A 26606-nucleotide genomic window follows, 5' to 3' on the forward strand; every position below is an offset into this window, starting at 1 on the left:
GCACTTATGTTACTGCTGATGTGACAGCAATCATAAAGAGGAGTTGTACAAATAGCCTATAAGAGATCGAGGTCAAGAGAGTAAGAGGAGGGAGAGAGCTAGAGAGAGAGAAAGAAAGAAAAGAGAGAAAGAGAAAGATGGGAGGATCAGTAGACGATTAGAGATTAGAGAGAGGCATGCAGAGATCGAGTGGGTGTATAATTATGCATGGCAGAGGAAGGGAGAGAGCATTAGAGGGGAGGGAGAGATATATACAAGAGAGAGAGAGAGAGAGAGAGAGGAAGAGGGAGAGATATGAAGAAAGACAAAAGGAGACAGATAAGAAGGGGAAGGGAATATAAATGACAGCTATAGAAGAAAAAAAATTACTTCATATATACTAGACCATTAAAAGATTCAAGTGAAAAAAAAGGAAAAACACTTTCTTATCAGGGTACACTTTCCCTGTTCTTATCAATCATTACATTCAAACCAGGTTTTCCTGAGGTGAGGGTCTCTACGATTTCCAGAAGTACTAAAGTCTCTAAATCTTTCAACCTCTTTGAGGCCATGCAGTTCTAAAGAAGGGGACACGACTAATATATGCCCCTTGCCGGTGCCCTGAGCATATGGATTTTAATCTACTAATCGTAATGCGAGGGACCACGGAGAGAAAGACAACGATCAACCGAGCATCGCCTGTACGCATTGTATGGTTTTTCATCATATGGCGCCATTGTTGTTAGAGCATCTCCTGGTTGTATGGATGGATGAAGCCATTCACTCTCTAAACAGCTGACTGAACTTGCAAAAGCGTGACATCGCTACATAGATCCACATGGATCGCACAGCTGAAATCTCCCCGGCGCGCAGCGGCGGAGGTATACTGTATGTCGCCTACAGTATTAAACGCGTACCGCATCGTCTATCGCCAGAGGTGCCGCTGTATACCACTCGATCGAGGCAAGCTAAGGTGCTAGGACCTACTAAATTTCATTGGGAGAAAAAGGTAAGTTTATAGGTTGATCTTGATGTTGCTGTTGATGACAGTGTTAATGTTTCCCTTTCCAGTCATGCGTATGCCTGGTATTCTTACTTTTTAAATTAATTTGTATGCTCATATTTTTGTGTTCGAGATCGTAATCAGCTGTCCACGAAAAATTAGTAGACCTAGTTCGCCACCAGGCTCAGCACTGCACAGTCAGATCACGCCCCTTGAGTTGCGGGTACCGGGAGTGTGTACTCGCCGTTGCGTGTTTTTTTTAAACAGCTAGGCATCCCTTGTACTGTGATCTTTCACGTCAATTGCGGCTTTATACAGTGATTGGAATTGATATGCTCAATGACACAGAATGTCATGTATATTTTATACCTTGTCAATACTAGACCTAGGCCTAGTAGATCTACTAGTTTACAAACAGGTTTTATTGGGGGGGGGGGGGGGTGCATGTCCCCTTTCCACAGTTAGGACTTATGAAATATGGGAGTGGTCTAATGCGTAATGTAATACATTGTGTAGTAACAAATAACAATCCAGCCATAGTTTGGATGGGAGGCTGTTGTTTTTGTTGGTAATAGTTTAATGGCGTTCATTCAGTATTGAATATATACGCCATATATCTTCAGTTTTATTTAAACAAAATCAGTTTATACATAATAAAACTGAGAAAAAAGATTTGTAATGATATAATTAATTAGTCAATAACTCAATTGATTAGGAGTCTCTGGATGGTTTGCAACTGTACAAAGGCCTTGTCAGACCTCTCATAGATTACGGAGATTCCATATGGTACCCTCGCTTCAAGACAGACTCCAAAACCATAGAGAGGGTGCAGAAGAGAGCTACCAAAATGATTTATGACATCCGCAACCGTCCTTACATAGAGAGACTTCGGGCGCTCAACCTTCCCTCCCTCGAATATCGCAGACGGCGAGGCGACATGATTCAGGTTTTCAAAATCATCCATGGACTTGAACGCATCCCAGTTGATACCTTCTTTGAACACTCGACTAGCAACAAAAGAGGCCACAGTCTAAAGATCGTAAAACAAAGATGCTCAATGAAGATTAGACAGGATGCATTCAGCCAACGTGTCATCAATGACTGGAACACACTTCCTGAAGAGGTGGTCACTGCTACCACGGTGAATGCCTTTAAAGCCAGACTGGATCGAGTATGGAAGGACAAGTGTTTCTGCTCCCCATATGAGTAGAATACCCGACGCAGAACTGAGCCAGACACTTACCAAGAAGACACCCAACTACGAGAAGGAAGAAAATGAAATTGAACTGGAAGCCCGACTGCTGAGAACACAGCATTCTTCCAGAATCTCGGGTAAAGGTAAAGGTAAAGGGGGGGGGGGGAGACATGACCATGATGACCCACTATATCCATCACCTGTCAATACTCTTCTGTACTGGTAGTGGTGGTGAATAAGTCATGTGAAGCAAAATAAGCATGCAGTATGAAGAGTATAGAGAAGATTCAGATTGCCCTGTTTGTGACAGTCTAATATAAAGATCACAATACTTGTGCTATGTAAATGATGTTCATGTATCTAAATTGATATGAACATGTATACTCTGAAGAATTTTACAAGATATTCTCTGTATGTGTTATCATTGCACTTACTACATCAGTGACTAAAACTGGGTCAGTCACACGTTTGATGGTCAAAACCAACCCTTCTTGGTGAATTTAGGGGTCTCTTCAGGTGCATCATCCGGTATCCTAGGCACCCAGGACCCCTGTTGGTCCGGATATGTGACTCATGCTACCAACAAAAAAGTCAGTCTGGGTTTTGGTCAGATAACTCAGATTAAACAACTTTTAAATATAAAATAGGATATTTGTTAAAGAGTATCCTATTGGGTGAGAAGCTATTATGTGACATTCAGCGATTTGTTATAAACATGGGCGTGTAATATAACTACCATTTGTCATGATAAATCATGTACAGAAATGAATTAGACCGCACCACTCTTCCCTGCATGAGAACCCATTGTTTGCATTTGAACTTAAGTTCCATTTTACTGTTGTGCACCTTCGATCATCTCAGATACGAGATAAAGAGGAACATACTGATTAGTGATAATATTCCCATGATAGACAGATTTCAATTACAGTAATATCAAATTATATACCTACTGCAAAGGAGGATAATATCTCTATGACATACATGTTTTCTACATGTACATGTAGTTGGCAACTCTTTGTTAATAGCTTTGAAATATATGTACAGCGCAAATTTGTTGGGTACCAGTATACAGTATGTAAATTGTAATGCATGTCAATTATGGAAGGAAACCAAGTGACATGCTGCAGGTCAGACAGGTGATTAGAATTTCTGTTGCATGACATTGCATTACATTGAACCAATCACTCCTCATGGCTGTACAATGAGTTTCAGACCATGCAATGTGTCATTGAACATGACACTCCAGAACAAATTTGTTTTTCAGCTGGCTTCACACATTAACCTTGGTGTACATGGTTTGTATTGTCATCAATATTGTATCAACACAAACTTGATTATAAACTGAGGTATGGATCTATCACCTTGAACCTCATCATTGTAAGGTTTTATCTTTGAGATAGGGCTGATCAAATACTCTTATCAACACTACAATGGGTGATAACGATGATCTCCTTATGTCAATAGAACTGTCTAGGCATGTAACTGAGAACAATGGCTAGATGGGTCATCTGTAGGATCAAGGAATGGCCAATTTGAAAGGTCAAATGAAGGGTAGATGCTCAGTGGGCACACATGCAGCCTTTTCACACACAGCTAAAATTCATCGTATCCAGAGATGATTAGTATAAACGTGTTTAACCCAACAGTTTTAAACATGTTTATAGAAAATTTTCCCAGTGTGAACATCGTTTATAAGATGTTGGGATAGATACAAAGTCGCGATTCATACGCCCCTAAAAGCAGGCTGCAGATACGAAGTTCGTTTATAGAGAGCTTGACATTTTGTGTGTGAAAGGTTATTCGTGTTTAAACGTGTTTCAGACGTGTTTAAACTGGATGGAGCGTGCGCTTTGATTGATATGACATGACCTTCAATGCGCAATGGCACTACTGCGCATTTTACGAGCAGTAGTTAATCACGAAACGATTAACGATCCCACCGAAATTTCTGTGTGTGAATGATGTTGTATGTACAGGTGATTAGTTAAAGCCCTTTAAACTAATCATGTTTATATAATTTTAGCTGTGTGTGAAAAGGCTGATGCTTGTGTGTGAATTTGACTTTGACTTTTGAGCATTCTTTTTATGAAGTACATTTCAGTCATTTTCAGTCTGCACCAACCTGCTAATTAATACCATATTTACTCATACTTTGCTTTGAATACTGTGAGTATGATTATCACGTTGTAAATGGCACAGTTCAGTTCCTATGAATTTTACCTGTAGGCAAATACATATGCCTGGGTAGCATGTAGGCCCATATGTGTATACACATTGTATCATGTCACTATCTCGGAAATTTGATGTCATTAGAGTGTTGATGGGTTAGATATGACCCTGCATGTATATCAGCTTTAATTAGGAAATATTAATTTAGTAGAAAATGGGTAGGTCCATTATTTGTTATTTTCAGCATTGTGTAGTAATTATCTCTCCTTGAAAGAGTTTTGTTATCAGGTCAAATTAGGAATCATAATTGATACACTTGTAAGGTTACATGTCTTGTAAAGTGAAGTTTAAAGTTTATTAACAACAACAAAATGCATGTCCATCATTAAAAAAAGTATCCAAGGCAAAACTATAAAATACAAACTGTACATATTAAATGTACAAAACAAATGCTGCATAAGCTTAATTAACGCTTACATTTATATACAAAAGTTCAAGTTGTTGCTAAAAGAAAACCAAAAGTTAGCATACATGTAAGTGCTAGTCGAGATCGGTTTTTTCTGTTCACTATTTAAAGTGCCAGTCAATTTGAGAGGCAGGCCATTAGAGACTTAACAACCAGAACAAATTATATGGCTTGATTTTACCATGGACAATATGGTCTATGAATTACAATAGAGAAGAATGAATGATATTTTCTTGGTTGTTTATGATGAATAGGATTTAATACTTTTTCCATTTTAAAGTGGGAGGGGAGGGGCGAGGGGGTGTAGTCTTGATTGGTCATTTTTTGGTTCCCATGGGAAAAACAATGTTTGATAAAGTGTATAGTACATGTTGATATGTGTATCATGTTCATATTATCCCCTAAACAGACAATGCCAATTTTCTTCCTGAAGCCTGAATAGTTATGACCAGTATCTTATGGAAAAGAGACTGAATAAGTATTGAATAAGTAATGACCTAATTGATGTCACTTTTGACCTTCATTTATATCACTGGAACGGTCATCCACATTCTTGAAGGGGAAGTCAAGTCCACCCTGATTGATATTAAGTTGGTTTTGATAGAAGCAGAACAAAATGAGAGGAACAAGTCAGTGAAAGTTTCAAGCAAATTCCAATTTAAGATAAGAAAGTTCTGAATTTTTGAAGTTGCGATCAATCAAACACAAATTGGAAACTCTGAAATATCTTGCCAGGTAAGAGGAAATTACTGGACAAGGAGAAAAGGGGATCTTAACTGACAAATGGTAGATTCAAAAGGAATTGTTATGTACATACATGTACTCTTACTTGTATACTTTTTAGAAATACAAAAAGGGGCAGTCAGTTTGAGGCTGCCACTGGAATTTGTATACATTTAAAATGTATATTGGTATGGTAGACCGCTATTCAGTAGAGGTCAACTACAAAGAAGTCAACCTAAAATAATGCAAAAGATTTGATGTTTGCTTTTGTTTGACAAAAAGTGCCCTCGGTAACTCATAAATTTATGAGAGGTGTTTGTTGGCTAGCTGTCTTCGTCGTTTGAAGATCGTTTGAAGTTTTGAGTTGGACCCAGCATGCATTCCTCTGAGATAATATATGCTTTTGTAGTCAGGGCTTGAGCCAAAATGAAAGGTAAAGGGAACTTCTTATGAGCATGGAACAGTAAAAAGGAAACACACTGGAAGGAGGTACTTGGGTTGCAGACAAGCTGAAAAAACATTAAAATAATGAGTCCTTTACAAAAACACAAACGATATAAAACATAAGAATTGCTAGTTGGAAAAAGTCAACTTTTTATAGCAAATTCCAAAAAAGGATTCCATTAGCAAAATTTATATGTTTTTATACCGGCCTGAATTCAAGCTACCGGTAAGCTCTTTTGCGTTTAACACCTAGGTTGAAACTCTACAGAGCTGATGAGTGAAATGGCTTGAGGAAGGAGTCAAAGGATTAAGCTCATTTCCTATAAGAATGGTACTAAGCTTTATTGAGCAGACCTTGGATACATGTGAGGGTATATGTTTATGCTCAGTTTTGAAGGCAAAATGAGCGATTTGAAACGCTCATCGTAATCGCAGTTTCACGGTGGACTGTTTATGCTAACTTCTCTGGCTCCTTCAGGTGATTCTGGCTGGGTGGCCTTGCAGCTGGATTCGCAAACCTGCACTGCGCATGCTACATAGACCCACTAGAGGTCAGTGCGTTGACCCCATTTAAACGCGTTTACAAATGATTGTGCGTTTATATATGCTTCCCCAGAATTGCCGATCGTAAATGCACCTTCGGTGAGTTTACAATCAGCGATTACGATCGCTGTTTTTCGGTGATTCTACAAATATGAGAAAGGATGCAACCGTGTTTTGAACTAAACGCGTAACAGATGCCTCATTCTGGCCAGAAAAGCTGAGCATAAACGTACCCTGAGATGACAATAAACTATACAGGAGCAGTGAGCCAGTGAGTGTCACTGGTATGGGCTTGGCTGAAGGAGCTCTCAAAAACTGTGAAAACAAAGATAATATTACTATAAATAAGATACACCGGAAGGGTACATGTACACTGTATCTCAATTTTACATTCATTTAGCAAATCCAAAAAAGAGCATCCATGAATTAAAAAAACAGTTATTTCAGCCCTGTCATGTTTAATGTGTAGTGTTGTACCTTCCCTTTATCTACACTACAGTTTAACTTCTAATGGGCATTAAGCCGAATATAAAGCAAAACCAGAGTCGATGGATTAGTGAGGTCACTAGCTATCCTTTATTTTGAAGAAGATAGACTGGAGAAATAAATCTGCATTCTTTGCATCCATGAATCATGATCCATCAGTACCCAAGGAAACTATGATAATTGCATAATACATGTGTCATGTACCAGACATTAATCTTAAGCTAGGGCACCGGTCTTGCCTGTTTCGTGGGTTTAGTGACCTGTGTGGTTGCTTTGATACAATTGCTTGTATTACTTACTTGTTGAAACATCCTCCAAACATTTATGTAATGAAAGTAATATATATACTGGGATGTTAGAGAATGATATGGAGGACAACTGTACTGGTTCTTGTTAAATTTTAACATCAATTATAAACAGACTAATGAATATTTTTTCCCTTCCATTCCTCAACTCAAAATGCTACATGTATATCAGGATACTTCTCTACTATCAACTATTTGGAATAACATTTAGATGGTTTACATGGTTTGCCTGGGAGTGATTTATGATTGGTATTCCTCAAACAGACATTCTCAATAGGCATACAGGAAAACTTCAATATTGGTAGGTCTGCATTGCATGAAAATGTATTCTTGATGCCCTTTGGAAGCCAGATTGAATTCTTCAGTGATATCAACCAGATCTATTTGAACCTTGTCCTCATGCCCCCCCCCAAAAAAAAATAACAACACAACAACAACAAGATATACAAAATGGAGCCACTTATATCTACAGACACATCTCAATATCCTTAATATACACAGAGCAAATGATTTATGAGCTAAAAACATTTTCATAGGACTTGAAAATGAACATCAGTATTATGTATTCAAAATAATAAAAACTCAATATCCTTTTAGAGCTAATATTGTAAACAGTTTTTCAGAAAGTTTTTTGATGTGATGAATGGTTGGGTAAATTAAATGGATATCCTTTGTGATGACCAACCAAACAAGAATGGAGAGATTTATGAAGTGATCAATCAGGCTAATACATGGGATCAGTTTGCTGTATGAATCACAATGACCTGATTCTTGTATGGTTTCTTCTAGCTTTAATATAAAGCAAGATCCTGTACAGTGTGAGTCAAAAAAAAGTTAACACCTAGAAAATTGCTAATTATATAAAAAAAAATCATTGATGAACATTAAATTGTTATATGTCTTATGAAAGAGTATTTTATCCTAAATCATTTGGTACCATTTTTGTGTGGTATGTGTTCATGCTTGGATGAACAGGAGACATTGTTTGTGAGAGTGCAAAAATCGACTTGCGCCAAAGTTGCTTATGTGATGCTTGAATAAAACAATTGGGATTTGGGTATTAGTTCGGTCTTGCAGATCCAAATAACATCCCTACCAAAATTAATCATGCCACACATATCAAATATCGAATATCAAATATCACGAACATTTGTGCGCGTGTGTGTGGGTGTGTGTGACTTTGCCCGTTGCAAAAAACATATGCAATGCATTTCATTTGATACATTCAATTCATTCTCTCACTCCGCTAATCCCAATATAATACATACTGTAGGCATCACTTTGGCGCAAGTCGATTTTTGCACTCTCGCAGACAATGCCACCTGTTCATCCAAGCGTGAACACATACCACACAAAACTGGTACCAAATGATTTGGGATAAAACACTCTTTCATAAGATGTATAATAATTTACTGTTCATAGATGATTTTACAAATAGTTAGCAATTTTCTAGGTGTAAACTTTTTTTGACTCACACGGTATAGTTCCTTCCTAGTGTACAGAGAGCGAAACAGTAACAAAGTCAGTCACTCAGGAGTGGTTCAGGGAAAAAATACTTAACAAATTTTGGGGCTTACTTTTCAAGCTTGCTTCAATGAAAATAACTACTGGAGTGGTTCGTTTGCCAGTTTGAATACCTATACGATTTGTTCTGTGCACTGATTCTGTGATGTGTCAAGTCCTCTATCTCTTTCTTCTTTTCCCTGTAGTGTAGAATATTAAATCAAGGATGAATGAATGTGAACCGATGGAGGAGGATACTGGAAGGGAGGGTAATAGTCCCATGGATGGTGGTTCAGATACCGGTGTCCAAAGGAAGCAGGATCCCGGGCATGGACAGAAATCATTGTTGGACCATGGTGATAAGACTGTAGATGATAACAACAGGGAAGGAGAGGGAGAAGTAGCACAGCAGAGCACAGTATCTAATGGAGATGGAAGAAGCAATGAGAATTATGATGAAGAAGGAGAGTGCGGAGGAGGAAGAGGAGGAGGAGAGGCAGATGATGATGATGATGAAGTGGACTATGCATCACCCAAGATGTGGGGTTTTTGTCCCCGCTGGGAATTCACAGTGAAGGAATACTTGGAGGAAATGAAAATCATACTCAAGCTTGCTTGGCCCAATGTAAGTATGCATTATATTTTTTTGTTGTAATTTCTGTGAAACTATTAATAATAATGATACTAGCAATTCATATAGCACCTTTTTCACTGGATCCAAAGCGGTCTGAGATGTATTCCTAGGTCAGCGTTGAAGTTAGTTATCATACAAGTTACCAACCAGTGACAGTATGAGTTCACTTAAATATATTTAGAAGAAAAGTCCACCCTAACAACATCACATTGATTTAAATGAAATGCTTAAAAATTTGAGAAAAAACTAGTGAATTTTGAGAAAACTCTTTGAAAAATCAATATGGTATTAAATTTTGAATGTTTGGAGATTACTATGGTATATGAATTGAAAACTTTCTGACTCGCTTTGCGAAGAACTCTTTGTTTTCTCAACAAAAACAATAATAGTACATGTACATAAAGGAGGACCAATTTGTTTCTTAAGAGAAATAAGGCATGAGTTTACGAAGTCATTTTCATTGAGAAATATGATATTTTGTTTGTTAAAATCCTGTGTATCAAAAATCACAAAAGAAAGCACAGATTTCCTGTCCTTGTAGTGATATTTAAAACTTACAAATATTTTGACTTATGTCTGTTATGAGAATTTCTTAAACTTTCACTGGTACATTGGCTTGTTTCTCTCATTATAAATCAGATTGAATGAACATTGATCCATGTTTTTTTTCATGTCAACAGAAGAAGTTTCCTCTTTTTTCGACAGTATATATTTCACTTTCATTTTAATTGTCTGAAACAATATTGCATTACATTCTGTTCTCATAACAAATTCCTGTGGTTTTTTTTTTTATCAACCTTGTATCAATTGTTCATATAGCCTTATGGTCTACACTTTACAGCCATTTGTCTTCTACTCAACTGGTCTATTGTTATATTGTCTACAGACTCTACACCCAGCCTGTCTACCATCAACAGTCTAATAATCATTTTGTCTACTTTCATTTGCTCTATTGACCATTTGGGTTAATGGTCATTTGGTAATAACAGGTTATTAGACAAAATGAACAACAGACCTATTAGACCATGCAGATAGAAGACAGGCTGGGTGTAGACCAAATGAGAAAAGACCAATTAGACAGTAGACATCCTGGTCATGGACCAAACAGCAATTCACTCTATCGATCATTGTAAAATACACCATTAGAAGCTTCTGTCATCATTATTTTGGTTCCCATGCATTATGAGAAGTGTATTTGATTTGCCTAACTTTTAGTATTGTTTGCAAGGAAGGAAGTAGTCCCTTGAATTACCTTCCATGAAAGTCAAGTCACCACAATGGTTTCAGTAGTGTTGTTCAGATGGTAAAAGCATTTTCAGATTTGACAGATAAGTTCCTCAAACATCAACATCAATCGGATTACAGAAATGTAGTCCAGGATTATCTTCATATCAGAGACTATTTTCAGGTCATAGTTTAGGGTCTTTAAGCTAGTAAAAGTTGCAGTTTTTGTTAGCCAGCTTAGAACTTCTGAATTTCTTGTGCAAGTATTAATAGTAGCAGCTTTATTCTTTTGAAGAAGATGTTGGTATTAAACTGAATCTGTCAATACCATTCTTATGTGATTATTCTGGAAAAAAACATTACCTACATGTACAAATGCATACATGTACAGAACACTAACCATAATAACATGCCTGAATGTACAGACCTACATGTATACCGGTATATGACATTTGTCAAACAACATGGAGTTTTTTATATTGTTTTTGATGTCTTGAGATACATGCTGCATTCATTTCAGGGTTCACCTTATGTTCCTAACCTTACATGTCCCGTTTCCAGGTTCCCTAAAGCATGATTATGGGTTAATAGGTTAGTAGGTTTAGGGTGAGCATGCAGATGATAGTGAGTAGAGGGTGAGGGGAAGGGAGGGAAAAGGGGAAGGAGGGAGAGTGGAAGGATGGAGAGGAGAAGGAGAGAGAGGGGGAAGGAGGGAGAGGAGAAGGAGGGAGGGGGAGCAGGGGGAAGGGAGAGGGGGAAGGAGGGAGAGGAGAAGGAGGGAGGGGGAGCAGGGGGAAGGGAGAGGGGGAAGGAGGGAGAGGAGAAGGAGGGAGGGGGAGCAGGGGGAAGGGAGAGGGGGAAGGAGGGAGAGGGGGAAGGAGGGAGAGGGGGAAGGAGTGAGAAGGAGGGAAAAGGGGAAGGAGAGAGAAGGAGAGGAGGGAGAGGGAGAAAGAGTGAGGGGAAGGAGGGAGAAGGACGGATAAGGAGTGAAAATGGGAAGGAGGGAGAGGGGGAAGGAGGGAGAAGGAGTGAGAAGGAGGGAAAAGGGGAAGGAGAGAGAGGGAGAAGGAGGGAGGAGGAGTGAGAGGGGAAGGAGGGGAAATGGGAAGGAGGGAGAGAGAAAGGGAAGGAGGCATTGCAAAGGGGATGGTGATGAGATCAATTATCTTGAGAAAAGTATGCATCGATGCATGTGCATCCTGGTGATACAAATGTGTGGCTTTGAGACCCAGTGTGGCACTAGTGTCTATTTGGTAAGACAGTAATCTGCAGAATGCCACTCTCCACCCAGGTGTTATTGAAGTGCTGGTAGGGAAGAATTCCTTGAAAGCTGTGAGTGTCAAAATTGGTTGTCTAGCTAGAGCTAGAGTAATACATGTATATATATATTGATGCTTTTGTATGGTGGATACATAACATGTAGCATTATGGATAACCATTTACGTTTCATTGTTAATCTTCCAGGTTGTATACATGCTTCTAGAAGCTATGATGACGATTATGGCTGTGCTCTTCAGTGGACATCTTGGCAAGAATGAACTAGCAGCTGCCTCACTTGCAAACTCGGTCAGTATTTATTCTTGTCGTAAACGGTCAAAGTCATCCTGTGATGGGTTTATTCCCCAGACAAGTTGTTTGATTCCTTTCAGTTCATTGTCAAAATGCCTCCTTGTTATGAGTCTAAATACAAACAGAGCTAAATGTATACAGTCTATTGAAATAAAATTTACCTTTTTATTCATTATGAAATTTATTCATAATTGTATCCTTTTATGCGATATTACATATATACTAATAGTGGCTTATACAAGATGCAATCTAAAATTGCCCCAAATAATTGATCATCATTTTTACAAGCAGTCATAACTCTTTGAAGGGTTAGCCATAAAGTTCAAAGTGCGAGAAAAGTCAGAAAACACCATTTAAAAAAAAAATAGATTATACATGATATGTATACTTATACTGTAGTCACCATTAGATTTCTGTCACAGAGGTTCATCCGATTCCCACCAACTTTGCAGTGATTTTCTCACCCGATAACATCGCTGAAATTCTTATCCAAGTTCTTACTTCTTAACCTTACGGTCACAATATGACCATTAAACTTTGAAGATTGGTGATAACTGATACTATCATGGATGATATTTTTTTAATGACAATTCTTATTTTGTCACTATTTACATGTATAAGGCCACTCATTACATTTTATATGAAATCTTATGTCATGTACTTGAATGATTTGATATTCATTTAACGTTAAAGAAGAGATGTCCTTCTAGTGACCTCAAATTTAATTTTAATTCTTAGAATGGCATTAAATAAACATACATGTACATGTACAATACTCTGTTCTTTATAACAGCTCATGTTTGCATACTTTTCAGAAATGCTGGTCAACTACTAACCCATGTTAACTTTTTCTACAGCACCCAATGCATTGTATGCAAATATTTATGATGTTTGATTTCATGCTCGTTGAACGACTTTCATACCCCTTGTAAATTTGATGTTTTTGTGATTTTTGTGTTTTTTGTAAAGCCTCGGTCACAAATGCCATTACGAACTGCTACGAAAGCCGTACAAACGATTTTCAGACAATGGAAATTCGGGAAGACAATGGAAAAACGGAGATTCGTACAAAATTATTGTTCGTACGAACCTTTGTGACCGTAGCATAACTCAAGAATAAAATGTGGACTGATTGAATAAGGGCTTTTGTTGAATACTTATTGATGTAAGCTTTAATATGTCACATTCTTAAATTATTAATTAATTAAGCTTGTGAGTTTGGGGAGTAACTTTGGACTGTGCAAAAGAGCCTCCAGAGATGCAGGAGGGTTCACTCAATACTGTGCTTTGCTCAAGCTCATTAGTCATATCTACTTTTTAGAAATGCCCTACAAATCTACTGCTATCTCTCATGATCCCTCTAGCAAGCAATATAATGATAAGGGCTGTTTTTTTATATGTTGTCTTTTCGGAATATGTATTACTGATCAAAGCATTTTACAGTGTTGTATTACTGTAATCATGTGGTTTTTCCATAGGTCATTAACTTTGTTCATCTCCATTTGTTCAGATTTGAGATAGCATCAAATATATGTCTGTATTTGTTTGCTGAGTAAATAAGAAGTTCATACTTGAGTAATAAAGGTTATTCAGTGACTATAGTCCGTTCGGGTAAAGCACCTGTCAAATGATGTATTTATTGAATTACTTACAATAACGTGACAAAGGAATTTTACCCATGTTTTGTTGCTTTTATTGCCCTCAGATTACAACAGTTTTCACACGCTCCATTGGGCTGGGATTTTCTTCGAGTTGCGATACACTTTTTACTCAGGTGGGTACAATTTTCATCTTATAAAAAAGAGATTTAATCTTCTGGAGATTATATTTTCTTATTGGGATAATAAAATGATGTTATTCAAAAGTTTTGGAACACTTCTAAGATTGAAAAAATTGCACTGGAATTGCTCTTCCAAGGTAAAGTTTTAGATTGTTCACATCTTCTCTTAGAAAAAAGGGAGGTGGGAGGGGGGCGAGTAAAGCTGAATTTAATATGATCCAGAGTACCTAGATTTCTAAGATCAAATAGCATTCTTTTGTGAGTGGTGGGGTAGGGGTCAGGAGCCCTAGGGGGGCCCTAGGGGTCAGGTAATTGCTATACTCAGAACATTTCTATCAGTTCTCTTTGTCAGATTACCTATTTAAAGAAGGTGATTATACCATTCCATCGTTCAGGTTTGCATAACGGTATGTAAACTTCAAGTTCAGGTCCCGGTTTTGAACTTAGGTGTGGACGCACTATTGGTTATGAAACCTTGAGTTGACTTCTAGCGATAACTATGAGCAGCACTCCAACAAGTTATGTGTGCCATGCGGATGCATTTAACTTTGAGGTTACGCCAGCTTGTTGTTAAAATGTAAAAGTAAGAAAATTTCATTTTCAACTTTTGACCCAGCTTTACCTTCATATCTAACCTTGAGACATATTAAAAATATGATAATAAATGATACTAATGAATAGTAATGATGATGATGATATATACCTGTATAATAATAACAATACTAATTAAAAATCACATGCATAAAACCATGTGCTTCATAAAAGCTGTAAATATTGATAAATAATATAACTGGCTTACTTGTAAGGTTACTTGTAAGGTCATCTTGATTTAATTGCAGGTACCAGTAGTCTAGACAGAAATGACCAGTTGATATCCTATGGCCACTTGGCTAGCAAGCTATCAAACCTGATTAACAAATTTATAGAGAAGGTTGAGTTCTGGGAAGAGGTGACCAATAATCTGTGAGAGTTTCCATTCTTATTATGCAAGTGTGGAAGTGCATCAGAGAAAAATGTTCCCTGAAAAGCATGGCTTTTCAAATGCCTTCATAATCTAAATATGACATGTAATTTAACAGCTTAAAAATGAGGACCACATTTTTATGCCACACGTTTGTGTAGTCCCATGTACAGTTACTTGTTACTTTTACCAAGACTGTGCCTAATTTCTTATAATTTTGATGATTTCAGAACCTTGTAGTACACACCAATAATTATGCTACATTATCAACTTTTTTTGATCGATTCCACACCGTTTCTTTCACAATGCAATCTCATGACCAGAACTTAACTTTATCTTTAGCCAGTCTTCTTAAAAGTGTACCAGGTTTACTCAACTTTAGTCTGGTCTATGGGGGTATACTATAAATCCACTGATTTTAGAGGTGTCGTAGCATAGAATAAGAAGTGGTTTAGACACCACACTAGAAATGCAAGGGTTCTTGGATTGATCCTTGAGTTGACACATGTTAATTTCCTTTAGCAGGACATTACTCTACATTTGCTTGCCACTCCATACTAATAATAATAATAATAACAACATTTTCTCATATTATTTACTCATATCCATCTCACAGAATGCTAGAAGTATCTAACAAAATATATAACAAACAGTTAACAAAAAATAAAGAACAAATGGAAAAAATTCAGGTAACAATGGATAAAAATAAGAAAAATAATTATGGAAATTAAGTGAAAGATTTTGACATTAGATAAGTTTTAACATTTCTGTAGAATGATGTTAAAGAGAATTGGGGGATCTGGTAGGAGGATGAAGTGTAATTAATTGCCAAATGCCCTAATGGTGAACATAATGGTAGGAATACCCCAGGGAGTGGAAATGGTTTACACTATGTGTGCGAGGACCGAGGTAATAATTATAATATCTGTAAAGCGCCATGAGACAGCATTCCGTATTAAGCGCTGTATGAATCCTGATTCAATTATTTATGGAGCACCAAACATCAAATTCTTCATTCGGTTAAAAAATTACCATACACTGTACATTCTGTAACAATAAGCATACAAGATCATGTCAACATTTTGTGGCTAGATACATTTCATATATTGCTTCAGAGTTACAGTAATTTGTGCAAAGAAAATATCATGATCAATGGAGCTCCATAAATCTTTGGACTAAATGTAAGTTATAGCAGGGCCCTCTTTATGTAACTTGTTATCAATAACAAATGCTAAATTTATATACCAAATTTGCTCCCAGCCAGCCAATCAACTGCCACAATTTCAGGAGCTTAAACATACATTTTAACTTGTTATTGATAACAATTTTCATGAAACGGGGCACTGGTTTAATCTAATGCACCTTCATGAATATGAGTCATGCTCTCTGGTATTCAACTTTCATACAGTGTTCATTTGCTGATTAAAAGACCTTTGTGCTCTACATATTTTGTTTTGAAGAAACGAAAGTAGCAATTAGCTCTTAACTGTTGGAGACTTTTCCTCTGCTTGAGTGAACATATCCAACCCTTAGATGAATTGGCTCAGTATTCAATGTGGTTTGTTTCTAATGCTTGAAAACAATTAAAGTATAATACTCTTTTCACACTGGTTTTGCTTAACCCCGTACTTTGCTTAGCCCCGTACTATCCTTTACCCCGGACTATTTTTTTTGGCTTTTCACACACGCTGTTTTTAGTCCTGTACTAGCGCCTATTCCGATATAAGAAAAATTCCCGCTGTTCTCATTGCAATTCGTTAACCCCGGATATCGTGAATGTTATGATTGGACATACTTTGCATCTGGCCAGCTGCGATATGCTCCATTGCGTAGTACCGGACTATTTTTCGTTTCTGTTCTCATTCTTTTGCTTAGCAACGCAATGGCAGGGTTAGCAGGAGTTAGCACCACAATTGCGGTGTTAGCCCTGCTATTTTGCAGGGTTAGTTAACCCCGTACTATAGGTGGGGTTAGCCAACTTTAGCCCACTTTGGTAAAAGCCAGTCTGAACAGAAAGTGGAATAGGCTTAACCCCGTACTATAGGTGGGGTTAGCCATAGGTGTAAGTTATAGCAGGGCCCTCTTTATGTAACTTGTTATCAATAACAAATGCTAAATTTATATACCAAATTTGCTCCCAGCCAGCCAATCAACTGCCACAATTTCAGGAGCTTAAACATACATTTTAACGAAAGTAGCAATTAGCTCTTAACTCAGTATTCAATGTGGTTTGTTTCTAATGCTTGAAAACAATTAAAGTGTAATACTCTTTTCACACTGGTTTTGCTTAACCCCGTACTTTGCTTAGCCCCGTACTTTGCTTAGCCCCGTACTATCCTTTACCCCGGACTATTTTTTTTGGCTTTTCACACACGCTGTTTTTAGTCCCGTACTAGCGCCTATTCCGGAATAAGAAAAATTCCCGCTGTTCTCACTGCAACTCGTTAACCCCGGATATCGTGAATGTTATGATTGGACATACTTTGCATCTGGCCAGCTGCGATATGATCCATTGCGTAGTACCGGACTATTTTTCGTTTCTGTTCTCATTCTTTTGCTTAGCAACGCAATTGAAGGGTTAGCAGGAGTTAGCACCACAATTGCGGTGTTAGCCCTGCTATTTTGCAGGGTTAGTTAACCCCGTACTATAGGTGGGGTTAGCCAACTTTAGCCCACTTTGGTAAAAGCCAGTCTGAACAGAAAGTGGAATAGGCTTAACCCCGTAGTATAGGTGGGGCTAAGACCCCCCCCCCCCTTAACCCCACCTATAGTAGGGGGTTAAGCAAAATATTGCCAGTGTGAAAACAGTATAGTATTAATAACTGCTTTGAGAGAAATAGTTGTTTTTATACGCTCAAGGGAAGGTTAGAATTGTGCTATTACCCGAGGCGTGCCGAGGGGAATAGCCCAATTGTAACCTTCCCGAGAGCGTATAAAAACAACTATTTCTCGAATATTAAAGCAGTCATTAATACTTTTATATGCTGAAAAAAAATAGACTAAAAAATAAAAAATAAAAAATACTTTTTTTTTTGGTCCAAGATGAGATTCGAACTCTTGCGTACAAAAGGTGATGTATTTAAAGTCAGCGCCTCAGACCTCTCGGCCATCGCGCGTTATTAACATGCTTGGCAGTTTTGTACTATATATACATTAAAATGGATTGAAACCGGCTTTGCGTGTGATGAATGCTTCGCAAAAGCTCCATATACGGACTCTTCTTTTACTTTTGCAATGCATATTGGCACGAACTTAGATCAAGATCTATCGGCAGATGTTGTTTTTTTGTTTATTTTCGTCTTCATGTCAACAATGCAAGATAAAATTGTCGGTAAGATCGATCGAGATTCAATTGTATTGAAATTACCGACCAATTATTCGCACACATACGGTATCCTCCATCGCTCAAACCATTTTTTAACATGTAAACCTATGGGGTAACCATGGAGACTGACCTATTTTTTTAATAACCATGGTTATTGAAAATATTAAATGTTTTAAGCATGGTTACCGGGAATTTTACAGGAACAGTTGAAGTTTATGAATGCAATTTCGACCAATCAGATGGCTGGATTACTTAAGTGAGGTATATAATATAAGTTATTCCTAGAAGTTGTGAATACTGGCAATTAACCCCTTTAATGCCTCTATGATTATGATGATGTATTAATAAGTGTCTGATATTGCATACATATAGTGTAAGCTTAGTTTTATGTCTAGTTTCTTTTTAATAAGGAGGAAAGGATCACAACACAGCTGACATCATACAGTCAAACCTGCTTTAGTGACCACCTGTCTACAAAGACCACATTTTTGGTTTCCCTCAAAAACGGTTTCTCATTAATTGACACATGTACTATAAAAGGAACCTGTCTACAAAGACCACTGTCTGTGTTTCCCTTGGGTGGTCGCTAAAGACAGGTTTGACTGTTACAACTCATATTTTCTGTACCGGTAATTTCAAGTACACATAACCACCTAAAAGGAATACAAAAGAGGAGGGCTGGAGAAAAGAAAAATGAGCTGGAGATCAAGGATTACAAACCACATGTACATGGAGGAATGTTGGAATAAATGTTACTTGGCCTCATTGACAGTGCCGATCTTGTACACTTCAATGATACACATTTTTCTTCAGTTCGATTAGGATACAAGTTTGTGCAATTTTTATTCCTGTATTTTGTGCAGACCCGGGAATCAGCCAGGAATAGATTAAGTGACCTCTTGAGAGCGAGAAGTGCCTTATATCTGTGTAAAATGATGTGATTTAACCCCTTTGAAGCTCTCAGACAAATTTTATTGAAGGTTAAGGCATATTTTTTTTGAATGGCAATCCAACCCTTGTATCATGTTCGTTCAAATGAAACCAGAAAATTAAGGGAAATAGAATGGCGAAAGTTTGAAAGAATATTTGAAATATGAGATTGCTATAGTTGTGCGACTCTCAAAGTCTCCCATTTGTCATCATGTACAAAAATATCATTCATTTCTGATTTTCTCCCAAGTGCCTTCTCCCTTGGGGCATTGCTCAAATTATAGTATGGATAGTATATTATTATAGGTCCTCTAAATAGAAAAAAAAAAACCTTCCTGAGTCATATACATTTCTGAAAAATGATGACATGTTTTAACAAAAGGGAAAGTTGTCAGGCACTACAACACAGTGACATTACCGATTCAGCCAATTTGAAGTTCCCAACTTTAAAAAATTCATAACTTTCTTATTTCTTGTCCGATGTGCACATACTTTTGTTCTAATAGTTTGAGGTTTATTCCTTGTAATGACAGTGTACTGTGATTACATCATAGTTTAATTTCATGGGCGTGGGATTTGATACACCTCTTCTGTAGAGAGCAGATTCTCTTTGTATTGTGGACTTATGTTTCTATCAGCAGTGTATTCATCACACTTTTCATTCAGTTAAAGCCTTTCATCTATCAGCTTTTCTTTTCGGAACCATTATGAGTGATCTTTGAAAGAGCATACCACAACAATAGAAGCAAGTTCTTTTCATCATTTCTTTATGTATAGTAAACTCATTCATTTGGTCATAGCCAAGTATGTACATTTATAAGTTTTCCTTTCCCACTCCCAGTCAAAGCATGTGAGTGGAAAAATATTTCATGAGGCATTTCTTTTGTATGTTTGGATATCAATCAAGTTGGTATATTCTAGCTGCACAGTATACATTTAGACTTGTCAGTGGCCTGCAATGATCTTTCAAATACAGGTTTGCTTTCAAATCTTCATATGCAGAACGATCATTCTCAGAATAACGGAGATGCATGTCTTTTTCTTTGGAAACTACTTGCCTGCTTTGATTTACCTCCTCTTTCTCTTTACCTCACAGCCTGCTTTCTAAGTCATACATGTATTTCTAGAGAAAGGCTACTTCAGAGACTTCAAATATTTGTCGGTAATGTACATGAAGTAGGATCCTTTGGCACAAGAGTAAACATTGTAGAAACATACCTGTAGTATAGTTACGGCCCCCACCTGAGCAAGAGCTAGTGCTGTAAGCCATCTCTCTGGGGTTCAGTTGCAAACAGCAATTAAAGGAAATCCACTCTCATTTTCAATTTATTCTTTCTGAATGCTGGCCCTTAAAACACCACTGAATTATTCTTGTTTCCTTGCTTTCCGTGCTAAATGCATGCAAAGCAGCGACAAGTGGCACACACACACAACTCACAACCGCCCCCCCCTCCCCCGAAACCCAGAATTATCAAACACCAACAAATTTGTAGTGAAAATGTTTTTTCTGCAATGTGTGCCTGTCTTCTCTTCTGACTGAATGTAGGAGTAAATTTTACCTCATAGAGCAATAAAATCTCATGGGTGTAATACAGATGGTAGGAATGTGACTGGTGACCCACATGGTAAAACTTTCATGTGTATGTATGAACTTCACCTGCTATTGCGATTCTGTTACATTCTCGGTATTTCCCATCCTATTCATTTCCTATGAAAGTAAATGAAAAGCGTTTAAAGGTTACATGAGCAGGATGTAAAGGGCAATGTGGTTGGATAAAGTTTCTTCCAGATCTGGAAGAGTTTTGGCAAAATGGAAATAACTGATGTTTGTTTTTCATAAGAAAGACAATTTGGATAACATGGAGATGATGGTTTCACTCAAAGGCTGAGAGTGAGCTGTGAAGAATGAAAAAAACAATTTGTCAGAATTGAGTTACATGGTGTTGTTGAACTCACTAATGATATAGTGGTCATGGACAGGCACTCGATCAGGCCAGGAAAGTAAGAGATTTCCTGAAAATTGGACTTAGTACCATGACAAGATACCTGGGATAAAACTCTTTGGATTGATCAGATTTATTTGTTCCTGTGCTGGGGTAAAAATCAAAAGATATTCGGGGGGGGGGGGGGAGGGGGGGGGGGAGACGTTATGGCTGTGATTCACCTTTAGCAATTTTATGCATTAATCAAAACCTGAGTTGACACTGATTTGGTTTTACAATTGATTTTTGTTTCTTTTAAAACTTAAGAGGCAAATCTCCCGTAGCCGTTGTCTACCAGTGATAATTTTTTCATTAGCTTTAATGCGCGTGCATTGGCTCCAAGCCATTCAATTTTTCCTTTCCAAGATGTGTCAAGTATCAAGTACATGTTCAGTGTGCCTATCCCTAGATATTGAAATGACAAGAAGTTTGTGCCACTAACAATGGGTAAAATCCGGGAATTCCTTTTTGCTCAATGGGCAAAAAAAAACTGAAGTGGTTCGTTCTTTTCAAGAAGTGCAAAGTACTGTGTGCCTATCCCCAGATATTGAAATAATAGAAAGTGTGATACCTATCTCTTTCTTTGTGGTCGGGCAATATGTTCCGTCAATATATGAATGCTTTGTCTGGTATATTCAGCATGTCATTTAAATGGGGGAAGTTGTCAAAGCATGATCTTAATGTGAACTAGTATGAGAGATATTTGAGTTTGGCATGTCAATAAAACTAATACACAGCGATAGAAATGGCTCATTTAAGTGAAAAGAAAGAAGAAAATATTATATTTTACTAGCATCATCTGGCATTGCATTATGCTTTTCTAGCAGAATCATGACATTTAGACAACAAGAGGGAGTTGACTTATTTCATTTTGTGTATAGTTCATGCCCTTCTTGCTCCCACCTACTGCGGCTAACATTGTGTGAAATGGCCTGTTTCGTTGAAAGTTTGTTTCATTATAATCGAGATTCTTGAGAATTTCTGTCAATGCACAATTTGTGGAAATATGAGTTACATGCATGATGTTGAATTGTTTCATCAGACACCAATGGGTTGACTGTGTAGGGTTGATGAAGACCAGCACATGAGGTCAAATGTATGATATATCATCATGGTAACTCCTAATTCAAGTTTCTCCGGAAACGTATGGGTTAACAAAAAATCACACAATTTGATAATATGGCTAATACTACTTTAAATTTATCAATAGGGTTGTAGGTGTACACAGAAATTTAACTTAATTTCTATTTTCTAAAAAAAAACAAAAAACTGAGATTAGGATGTCACTATTACATATATGAACTGAAATATCACTAATTTAGATTCTTATCACATTTCAAATTACTTTTTTTTTAGGGGGGCATACAGATACCAATACAATTTGATGTGTGCTCTGTGTTTCAGTGATAGTTCTTAAAATCTTTGTCAGCTGAAGTTTTATGAGAATATATATCTGTTTTTTAAAACATTTGTGTGAACAGGTGCACAAGAGTGAGGCTTAAATCAAGGACGTTTAAGTGAGTGGGCTTTATATCCAAAGTAGATCATTGTTAGGTGCTAATCCACAGGCTGGCTGGATGGAATCTCTGAAGTAAACCTGAAATCTGAAAAAAAGGAAACTTTCAAAAAGGGCTGGATTAAATCTGACTCAATAGTTTGAGTGGTATTCGAAGCTTATCCAGATTTTAATGATTTACTTCAAGAAATGCACAAAGGTAAACTAAAATTTACCAAATATGCGACTTTGACCATTAGCCCGGCCACCTGCCAGTAATAATGGTATTTTGTCATTACTATCAGAAGTCATAAGATCACTTAAAACATAAAATTCTGTAGTCTTAAAAAGATCATATGTCACAGGATTATACATTATAGGTTTATACCTGGTAAACTTGCTTTATGATTTTTAGCAATTAACCTTTGGATTAGTGAGTTTTCCAGACCAACAATGGTTTATGGGCGAGTCTCAACTTTTAAGGACGGTTCCTTTCTAGACTTTGCCAAACTATAGGGGCCAGGCTGATGTTTAAGAAATTGTAAAAAATGCATGATTTCTAGAATGATGAGATCTTTGACATAATGTGTCCTTTTGAATTCATGATGTGCCCTGTATGATAATGAGGAAATTATTTTTTTAAATGCCTAGGTTGTGGATTTTGAATCTTCATTTGAATCTTCATTGCTACAGGAGTACTTGACATTATTCATCACAAGAAAGGGTAGAGAAAAAAGGTTTTTGTGGTCAACTCTGCTGTTTTTATCCAGACGGTTGATCAGGGATTAGTGTTCCAGAAAGTATACCTGCTAGTCCATACATCCTTATTGTTCTTGCTATTATATGCACTGCTGCATTTATTGGGTTTCACAATCAATTATCTTCTCTGAACAGTATGCTGCATTTTGAGGTTAGTTTTGTATGCAGGCAGGTGTTTTATTAAGAAAAATTACAGAAGATAGAAAAAATGTCAGTGTTACACTTCAAGCAGCAATCTTTTCCCATCCTTAAAAAAAAGTAGGATTCAACAAGTGTGAAATGTGAAAAAAGATGGTAAAAGAAAGATATTTAGTAAGCATGTGTTACTTTTAAAGCAAAGCTCTTTCAAAGTTAGAATTACCAAGGGCAAAGAAAAGAGATCATCAAACAGTAGTTCAGTATGTTATTGTGCTGCCGTTAAATCACTGTTTAACTTGCTTGTAAAAGCGCAGTGAAACTGAATTGATATCATAAAAGGCCGGATCTGAAGGATGGAAAGAAGTGTGTCAAGTAAAGTCTAAAGAGGAATGCGGGGAGGAAAAAAGCAAGAATCAATTTTTTTTTAAAGAAAGCAGCAGTTACTTAGCTCTTCAAAATGTGGAATTAATAGGCACAAAGGATAGATTCTTTCAATTGCACTGCTGTAAGTTCATCTTACTGTTACATTTGCTTGCTGTTTTTAACTCTTCTAAACTTTCTCGAGTTTGAAAATCTTTCAAAATATCGTTGAAGTCTCCATGAATAATCTTTCGTGTGTTGTCAAGGCTGTATAGCTGTCATCGTCAATTTAAATCCAGATTTTACAACACAAAAGATAGCTTGCATTTCTAGGCCTGCATTTTTCATTTAACTTTTTGATTTGGTAACATAGGTAATGCATTTATGGTGTCTCTGAAGTTTTGCAATGTTTATTCTAAAATTGGTGAGTTCATCCCTGACCTATTTTAAAAAAAAAAAAGAGAAACATGAGGGGCATTTACACTGTGTTCCAAACACGCCAAAAAATGCCAAACCGGAGCCTGACCGCGATGTTACCAAGGGCAACTACGCTTTACCGGCAGACATGCCAAGCCCGAAACATTCCAAAACGAAGTGTGATCTTTTGGCGTGTTTGGCAAGTATGAACGCTCGCAGTTGTAACATCGCGATGTTAGGTTACGTGACTTTAGGAGCGGAGCTAGCTCTCGTCCTTGAAGAAAATGATAGAACGATGTAAACAAAGAATAACATAAGAGAAGGGGATAGAAGGAAGAAACAAAGAATAACATAAGGAAAGACAGAAAGAGGAAAGTTTTTGCATCGGAGTGTCGCGCATGCAAATCACCAACTAAAACACGCCAAAACATCACTGAGCTTTTCAGTCGGTGATGTTTCCGCACAAGTGTAAATGGGTGCGCGAAACATCGCGACTTTTCAAAATGAGGTATTTGACAGTATAAATGCGCCTATGTTTTACAATGAGGTATTTGACAGTATAAATGCGCCTATGTTTTACATCTGGCTTTGTCCTGGCTTTGTCCTGGCTTTGTCCTGGCAGAATGATCAACCGATTATATTGTGCTCAAGGTCTGTTTGCTCAAGAAATAATAATGTCAGAGATGTGTCATTAATGTTTCATAAATGTTTCCTGCAAGTTGTTGAGTTGTGTTGTTTTTAAAGAAAACAGTGTACATGTAGTAGAAATTGAAAAATGTGAAGCCTTAGGGAATACTTTGCCTCTTAAGAGGAAAGGCTCATTTACACAGCCCAAAACACCTTTTGAACATTTACCAATTTTTTCAAAAACTACTGGAAAAACCATTAAAACACCGTCAGTGTGTGCTCATTCCAATTTATTGGTTCGTAGTGCGTGTTCACGACTTGTCACGGCTCAGCATGCGATCGCACAGAAAACGAGGAGACTTCACGCGATCAAGAAACATAATCATTCACCAAAGTTTCGACTCTCAAAAGTGGGCATTTACACTGCAAAAAAATTCTGCTAACGTTTGAAAAAACCACACTCCATAGGCGGATTGTGCTTGCTTTTAGTTGCTTACCGGTATATAGCAACTTCCAATGAAACACCAGAATGTGAGAAAATGATGATTTTTGCTTTCAGTGTAAATGCAGCTATTGTTGACATTTGTTCTTAACTTAATTTCATGGAGTCCTTTAATTGGCTCTGTATCGAGTGGATTTTTCATGGCAAGCCCCTGGGTATAAGCCAGCACAGTTCCATACCCCAGATTTTACTGCCAATTCATTTGTGACTCAACCATTCTTGAATGTCTGAAAAATTCTCAGGTTTAAGTTGAAAGAGTAGATGGACCATTGGTGTCATTATACCTCCCACCTTGTTTAAAATTGCATTTTTAACAGCAATGGTTAACATTAACATCACCCCACCTCATCCTCAAATAATGGTGACATCATGTCTACCAGTATATAACAGTTTTCTTTGGATCCAAAACAAGAACTATACATCTATTTTGTGAGTGTATTTTATAGTGATGATAAAAAAACAGGGGGCATATACATAGTGTCCTAATGCAGGGTTTTCCTATGTGTGTGGGTGTGTGTGTGTGTGTGTGTGTGGGGGGGGGGGGTGGGCCAAGGATGTGGCATAGGTTTATGAAAAGCTCTATATGAGGTGTGGGTCAGTATACACCTGTACACATTTGTGAATATCTTTACTCTGGTATGTATGTATGGTTTGGTTGATTGGAATCATTGGATTCTGTTGTGGGGTGGGGGACATGCCCTTGCCCCCCCCCCCCCAAACAAAAAAAATCACAAAAAACTCCCATTTGCTACAGCTTTACACCACGACCTTATAGGCCCATGTTTACACTGACTTTGTCAAGGTAGTCAGCAAGGGGACACATTGAACATTAGAAAGATATATTTTTAGAAAGATATATTTATCATGAATGAATGCCATCTTCAGACGGATTAATATTCAAAGTGCTATTTATATCGTGAGATTGCAAATGCTGGAAAAAATCAAACATGTTCTTCAGTTCAACTTAACTATTGCCATTAAAATTCGAGTATAGATTAATCAGATTTCATATCAGCAATACAATCTTAAAATTGATTCAAAATTTACAGCAGCAAACGAGCAACATAATTCATCTGCACATTCTGCA

At 37.3% G+C, this 26606-nt stretch overlaps 1 protein-coding gene across 1 annotated transcript in view; it reads left to right on the forward strand.

Annotated features, from left to right (window-relative positions):
• Nucleotides 1–662: 662 nt before the first annotated feature.
• LOC100891823 (multidrug and toxin extrusion protein 1) overlaps nucleotides 663–26606 on the forward strand; it is a 57182-nt gene continuing 31238 nt past the window's right edge. The window contains exons 1-4 of the mRNA XM_003727763.3: nucleotides 663–988; nucleotides 9028–9441; nucleotides 12139–12240; nucleotides 13949–14017. Coding sequence (XP_003727811.2) covers nucleotides 818–988; nucleotides 9028–9441; nucleotides 12139–12240; nucleotides 13949–14017 — 756 coding nt within the window. The 5' untranslated portion in view covers nucleotides 663–817. The remainder of the gene's footprint in view (nucleotides 989–9027; nucleotides 9442–12138; nucleotides 12241–13948; nucleotides 14018–26606) is intronic.

The sequence above is a fragment of the Strongylocentrotus purpuratus genome, unplaced genomic scaffold, assembly GCF_000002235.5.
Source record: "Strongylocentrotus purpuratus isolate Spur 01 unplaced genomic scaffold, Spur_5.0 spur5_scaffold_8, whole genome shotgun sequence".
NCBI classification, from domain to species: Eukaryota; Metazoa; Echinodermata; class Echinoidea; order Camarodonta; family Strongylocentrotidae; genus Strongylocentrotus; species Strongylocentrotus purpuratus.